This window comes from Otolemur garnettii, unplaced genomic scaffold, assembly GCF_000181295.1.
Source record: "Otolemur garnettii isolate 467f Iridium unplaced genomic scaffold, OtoGar3 scaffold00027, whole genome shotgun sequence".
Taxonomy (NCBI): Eukaryota; Metazoa; Chordata; class Mammalia; order Primates; family Galagidae; genus Otolemur; species Otolemur garnettii.
In genome coordinates, this window is record NW_003852422.1 from 120,419 (window position 1) to 128,088 (window position 7,670).

At 46.2% G+C, this 7,670-nt stretch overlaps 1 protein-coding gene across 4 annotated transcripts in view; it reads right to left on the bottom strand.

Moving 5' to 3' along the window:
- Window positions 1-2,682: 2,682 nt before the first annotated feature.
- The window catches only part of ADNP2 (ADNP homeobox 2), a 31,569-nt gene continuing 26,581 nt past the window's right edge, over window positions 2,683-7,670 (bottom strand). For all 4 annotated transcript variants that reach the window (XM_012804320.2, XM_023512381.1, XM_023512380.1 and 1 more), the window contains one exon: window positions 2,683-7,215. In XM_012804320.2, coding sequence (XP_012659774.1) covers window positions 4,078-7,215 — 3,138 coding nt within the window. In that variant the 3' untranslated portion in view covers window positions 2,683-4,077. The remainder of the gene's footprint in view (window positions 7,216-7,670) is intronic.

Genomic DNA, 7,670 nt, shown 5'->3' on the forward strand with positions numbered 1-7,670 from the left:
GCTGGGGATTCGAACCCGCCACCTTAGGTGTATGTGGCTGGCGCCTTAGCCGCTTGAGCCACAGGCACCAAGCCAACACAGTGAGCTTTGAACACAAACATTATTTCTTGACTTGAATCCTTCTGCCCTCAAGATAAAGTGTCAGGGACAGGGTCTCTCTCAAGAAGTCTGAATAACCACTTCAGAACCAAATTCTATGCCCAGTGTGGAACCAGCTGAGCCCAACTGGAGAGAGCCCCAACCTCTGTGGGACTGAGACCAGTGTCCAAAATCAACTTCCAAACAGCCAGACTACAGAGAGTACCACAAATGAAATGAGTCAGAATCCAAAATCTTCCATGTAATACAAATGTGGAGACCACCATTCCTATGGCTGAGAGAATTAGAATCCGAAATTCCTTCCAAATGCAGAGGGGATCAGAGTCTGGAACTTAATTTAGAGAGCACCTCATGTGTAATTGAGAAGTATCCAAAGTCAACATTCAATTAAACAGACTCCAAAGACCAACACACACAGAGATGAGAGTCAGTATTATAAAACTACATGCACAGAACCAGCTTGCAGAGACTGCCAGTCACATGAAGGGGAAAATCAGTCTGAACCCCACTTCCACAAAACCAGGCCACACATAGAGATGAGAAGATAAGAATCCAAAACCAATTTACGCATAACTAGATTGCAGATAGTGAGGGGATCAGGGTCCACACTCCATAACGCAAAATATTTCATTTATAAGTAACAAGGAGGTAGGCTCCAAGATGGTGGATTAGAGACCTCTCCTCACCAGCTACTCCTAGTGGGATGGGGCAAGGGGACCCCAGCCAACTCTTACTGGATTGTCCCCCTCAGAAATTTCATTTTGAGGGCCCAGGGAGACAGCAAGGGACTCTGGGAACCTAGGAGGCCACTCTAACACCCAAGCACAGAGAAAAGGAAAATTAAGGAGGAGGAAGAGAGAGGAGAAAGAACAGGAAGGACGTGAACAAGAAGAAAACACATGTGAGAAGGAATCAACAAAAAAATTCTGGCAACATTCAAAACCAAAACAGATCACCCCCCGACTAAAGGATCACAAGGCAGCCACCACAGAAGATCCCACCTATAAAGAAATTATGGATATGACAGAGAATTTTGAGTATGGGTGGCAAAAACGATGAAAGGGATTGAAGGGAACGTGGGAAACAACCAAAAGGAAATACATGATGAAATTAGAAAGGATCTACACTTTTCTTTCTTTTTTTAGAGACAGAGTCTCACTTTATTGCCCTCAGCAGAGTACTGTAGCATCACAGCTCACAGCAACCTCCAGCTCTTGGGCCTAGGCGATTATCTTGCTTCAGCCTCCCAAGTAGCTGGGACCACATGCACCCACCACAACACAAGTCTATTTTTTTGTTGCGGTTGGCATGGGCCAGGCCTGAACTCACCACCCTCAGTATATGAGGCCAGTGCCTTACTCGCTGAGCCACAGGCACCACCCAAGGATATATAATTTTAAATAGCAGGATTAGAGTCCAAAATCTATTTCCACATACCCACACTTAAGAGAGGACCAGACATACACAGGAGAAGGTCAGTCTGAGGTCTGCCTCTGCAGAACCAGAATTCAGAGAGTATTGATCACGCAGAGGTGAAAGTCATTTTCAAATCTGCTTCCACATAATGAGACAGCCTGGCTTCATGTTCTCAATTGGTTTCTAAACGTTGCCTTATCCATTTAACCCTCACTATAATCCTACAATGTGGGTATTATCTATATTTTACAGAGGAAAAAAGCAAGGATGAGGTAGCGTGACCAGCTGCCCCAGTTTGCTCAGAATCTGGCTTGGTGCCTGTGGCTCAAGTGGCTAAGGTGTCAGCCACATACACCTAAGGTGGCGGGTTTGAATCCAGCCCGGGCCCGCCAAACAGCTACAACCAAAAAATAGCCGGGCATTGTGGCAGGTGCCTGTGGTCCCAGCTACTTGGGTGGCTGAGGCAGGAGACTTGAGACCAGGAGTTGGAGTTTGCTTTGAGCTGTGATGCCACAACACTCTACCCAAGGGGACAGCTTGAGGCTGTGTCTCAAAAATAAAAATAAAAATACAAGGCCCAGCATCAAAAAGCCACAGCTAAAACACACCTGGCACTGGAGCACCTTCGTCCCAGTGGTGCTGACAAGTAGTTCTGCCCCTCAAGGACCATTTAGCAATGACAGTTTCAGCAGCCACAACTGGAGCAGGGGCAGGGCATAGTGTTCTGGGCATCTGGTAGGTGGAGGCAGGATGTTGCTCAATGTCCTACCATGCACTGGTCATCCACAGCAAAGAATTACCTGGCCCCAAACATTCATAATGCTAAGGCTGAGAAACCTATGAAGAACAGCAAGGTCACCTACCAGCAGACAGCAGACTGTCCCTCCCACTGACACCCGCCAAGCCAGTGCTGCGACCCTAGTTACAGCCTGCTTTGGCACTGTGGGGACCAACATTGTGGAAATATGAATCTCTAGCAAAACTATTTTCTGACCCTGATAGTTAATTAGCCCTTTCAGGTTATGCTGACTTATTTTCACACAAGGACAAATAATGTTCTTTATAAAAGAAACGTGTTACCTATTTCTATGTTTAGACTATTCCTCAGAGACATACACTGGTAATGTTTTAACTGTTAAAAGAATTAAACAGTTCTATTTGCAGTGGTGTAACAAATTTTAATTCAAAATAGACACTCTGAAAACAATACGTTAAAAAAAAATAATAAAGTTCAACAAGCTCTCTTTTTCAATTTACAACAGAAAACACCAACAATCACAGATCAGTTTCACAATTGCTCAAAAATGCACATTATAGCAATTACATGCAAGTATATTTGTAAAAATTCATATAGTAACATATTTCTTGGAGGCTGTCACGTCCTCCAAATATTTCTATCTAAAGATATGTTAGACAGGTTCCTCTGTTATGTATCACCAGCAATATGACTTATGGTCTAAACTAGTCTCCCTTACTGGTTCTGGTGTTCTAAGTTATTTTATAGTGTGTGGGAAAAAATGAGATTTAACATCCAAAGGACACAACAGAGATTCTTTAGCAGCACACTGTCCCATTCACCCAGACAGCGAGGCTAGAGAAAAGCCAGTATCCCCAGGAAACACTCACTGCCTCTAGGACATGCTATCAAGGACTCAGTCGCCAACCTCAGAGATGCAAACCCCATACCACACATTTCACCCTGTCCCCTGAAAACCTATGTTGAAGTTTGAGGATCCACACTCAGGGGCAGTAACTTTATTCCTGAGTATCATAGTCCTTCCCTTTCACTAGTTTATCAGCAGTTAGTTTAGAAGCATTTTTGGGTGTGTCTTTTCAATGTTTCTTCTAAAGGCACTAGAGATTTACTTTCTTACTTTTGAATAGAGAAATGACTTATCAGTGTATCAAAAAAGGGGGAAAAGTCTACAATGAAAACTGATCTCTGCATCTACATTTGTAAAAATAACTCTTGGTTTATGAGTGACATACCAGACCTCAGATTCAGTATATTTTTAACAAATAAAAACACTTGGTTTTCTATGAATTATGATAAAAAATTAAAAAACACACACAAACAGCTGTTAGGACAAACTGAAAAAATGTAGATCAAAATTGTAATCTAATAAGCAAATAGCTTACAAAGAGCAGCACGGTTTTGCAGTGTGCCCTCCAAGAGCCGCCCGCTCTGCAGGCCAGTGCTCACAGCTCCACACACAAAGCTGAGGGGGATCAACACTCCAGCTCACAGCTATCAAGTATTCTGAAACCGGTTGAAATTTCCTTAAATGAAAGAATATTTGTACATTTCGGGTTTTTTTTTCACACAATACTAACAAAGCTGGGAAAACAAGGCGTGCATGAAATATCAAAAGATTCAATTTACATGACAAAGAGGGAAAAAAAGAAAATTGTTATAATAAATCTGAACGAACTATTTGCTTCTTTACATAGAAGCCTTTCTGAGCACCTGAAATAAATCTAAAGAGCAGCATAAAGAACAATGGAATTAATTCAACACAGTGAAAAAACTATTACCTAGTACTTTAGATTCACTATTTTTTTTTACAGGTTCTGTGGTTCATATTTAAAGTTCAATCTGTGTTTAACATTTTTGAGTTCAGACATGTCAAAGCCTAAAAGTACAGAAGGCTTATGATTTTTTATTGCTTTCATGCAAATATACCTTCTTTTTCCAAAAAATGAAGCCACATCAATTTTCCACACCCATAAAAGTGAAGATAACAGTTCTATTTCCTTTTTACTAGGATATGGTCTCTTATGGAAATAATCTTTAAGAAACTGCTTTTTTTCTTCATAAGAACGGTCTTCGTACTTCTTAGGATCTAATGCTAAAATCTGAAGAGCATCATCACTAGCAACCAGACCCTCTGTCCTGGTTTCATTCCTTTGTCTTTTAAAAGGCACAACACTGGCCCCTTTTTCTGGACCTGGGGCTGCATCCACACTCATGACAAGAGGTGCATCCTCCCCAACCCTTTGGGCTTCAGCCCCTGAGTGGCCGTCAGGCAGCTTCCTCTTCACAGAAGAGGCAGTGTCAGGGACCACCTCACCATTCACCAGGAGCGACTCGCTATTTTCTACAGGGTCAGGCTGTCCTTGCAGGTCTGAGCCACTGTCCTTGGGGGCACTCCTGCAGCGCAGCAGGTGGACGGCTATGGCGGCCAGCGTCATGTTGCCGGTGTAAACCCCGCAGCAGTGAATGCACTTGAAGGCAGGGGCCTTGAGCACTGTGTGCACCGTAGGCATGATATGGTGCCTCTCTTTCAGATGCAGCTCATACGCCTCTGGTGCCATGAAGGTGCCGAAGCAAAAAGGGCAGGTTGACACCTGCTTGCTGGGGCTCCTGGACGTGCCCTCAGCTGGAGGCCGCACCTTCACATACACAGGCACGAGGGACTTGGAGTGTATCCCTGCAAGGATTGCCAGGTAGACTTCCCGCTCCCCAAGTTCTTCCTTTGGCAAGACAGTAATGAAGTCCAGGTGGGGAAATAGCAGGTTGCCATTAGCATCAATATCTAGCTGGAAACCTTTGTTACTATAATCCACAGGTAACTTCTTCTTCCCAAGGTGCATAGTCCGGCTATGCTCTGAAAGACCTCGGATGTCATGGAACGTGCGTGGACAGAACAAGCAGCCCAGACCATGCATTAGCAGGTGGTGTATGAGCTCCTCCTCAGAGACCAGGCATTTGCAGGAAAGACAGCGCACTGTCTTCTCTCTCATCCACTTGAGGAATGGCGCACATGCAGCTAGTTTCTCAGGCTCAAGCTTGTCACCAGACCTGCACTCACTGTGCTTGTGAGCCACCTCCATGTGCACCTGGTAGACATTGGAAGGGAACAGCTCATTGCAGACAGGGCAAGTCTTCCACTGCTTGGCCTGCCTGAGTGCCTGGCTGGCATCTGCCACAGGGGAAGGGGCCTGAATGAACACGCTCTGGGAGGCACTCACCAGCACAGGTGGCGAGGGCACACCAGGCAGGGAACTGGCCACTGGGGCAGCTGCACCTGGCGGCAAAAGCTGGATAGGCACCTGTGGCGGGGCCACTGTTGCAACCCCTCCAGGGGGCACTGGCAGGGTGACCGACACTGGGGCCAGTGTATAGGTTGGAATCCCATTCACTTGCTTCCCTGTAGGGATGAGCTGTCTGAGAATAGAGCCTGAAGTGAGGAAAGTGGTGTTCTGTGATGAGCCAGGTCTAAATGGCTGACTCACGGGCAGAATGTTGGTGCTGACAGTCTGACTGAGCTGCAAAACCCCAGGCCTCATGGGCTGGCCCACAGGGAAGACACCTGGCATGACAGGCTGATTGAGCTGAAGAACACCAGAATTCACACCCTGGCTTACAGGGACAACTCCTGAGGAGACTGCCTGGTTGGGAGAAAGTAGCCCAGACGGGACCACCTGGCCAGCAGGGAGAACCCGTGATGGGGCTGTCTGGCCAACAGGGAGCACTCCTGACTGGACCATCTGACCAGGAGGAAGAACCCCAGAGGTTGCTGTCTGTCCAGGAATAACCCCGGCAGGGGTCATCCGGCCTGCAGGAATGACTCCTGCTGGGACTGCCCGGCTCACAGAAATCACCCCTGGTGAGACGGCCTGAAGAACGCCAGGGGTGACAGAGGGATTAACAGGAAGGATGCCAGGCCTCACAGGGCCCCCAGGCTGCGTGAGGGGTAAGACCCCAGGGCGGACAGTTGGGCTTATGGGGAGGACACCAGTCCCGACAGGCTTGTTTATGGGTCCCACAGGCTGAGTCAACGGCAGCACAGGAGGGTTTACAGACTGAGGGAGAGGAACCCCATGAGAGAGAAAGACAGGTTGTGGTGTGGAGGATGGTAGGCTGAGGGTGCTCTGGCCCACAGGCAGAGGGCTGGACACCAGAGTCACACGGGACTGAGCAGAGGCTGGAGGGGACTGAGTGAGGCTCCCGGGAGCACTTGGGGCCACAGTCACGGGCTGCGCTGCAGCTGGGCTGGGACTGCTCTGCGGCAAGGCCAGGCGGAAGCGTGAAGGTGGGGCTGCAACGCCGGGCACACTGCTGCTGGGGGGCGCCGCCACATGTGCTGCTGGCTTGGGAGCAATGTGCATCTGCTTCAGAAGTCCAGTCCTCTTAATATGTTCTGAAATCACAGATCTAAGCTTATTTTCCAAATCCCTGTGTATATCTGATGTCAAAATGTGATACATCAATGCATCCTGGCTGCTGGCATTGGCACTGCACTTTTTACAGTAGTATTTGTCAGATGGTGGGATCTTCTCCGCAGAAGGAACATCATTAGTTTTCGGCTGCGCACCTTCCTCTGTTCGCAGCCCAAAGTAGGTGTGAATCAGGTAGTGAAAATGGGCCACCAGCACATGCTTCTTCATGCTGTAGTACAAAGTGTTTGAAAAGTTACATTTTAAACATGTAAAACTTATCACATCACTCCTAGGTGATTTAGTTTCACCCAAAATATTCACTGTGTAGTTCTGAACTTTTCGAATGGGGGCATGGAACATTCTGAAGTGCCTCCCCACAACTTTAGGTTGAGATGCAAACACACAGTTTGGGCAAGGGATCACCAGCTCCTGGTCAATCTCATCTTCATGGTAACGATGTAAATGATTTTTGAATGAAGTAAGAACTTTTGTAGAATATTTACAGAGGCCACAACAGTATGGCTTTGTTCGGTATCTCTGTTAAAAGAAAAGAAAGGTTTTAGGCAAAATTTAATAAAAACTATACAGATGCTCTGTCTCCCCTAATCCATAGCCCATCATGTTTCTCTTAGATACTTTTACACTATTCCTCCTCAAGGAACAAAGTTTTTCTAACCAGGAGTTGGCAAGGTTTTCTGTAAAGGCACAGTACTAAATATCTTAGACAACTCCATACTACCCATAAATAATATGCCATCATTTAAATGCCATAAATAATATGCCATTTTCTGTGTTTTAAGAAAGCTTTATTTATGAACACCAATTTAAATTTCATATACTTTGCATGTGTTATAACAATAGTATTGCTTTTTGGTTTTTTTCCCTTAAATATTTAAAAACCTTGGCTCGGCGCCTGTGGCTCAAGCGGCTAAGGCGCCAGCCACATACACCTAAGGTGGAGATTGCTGTGAGCTATGATGCCATGACATCAA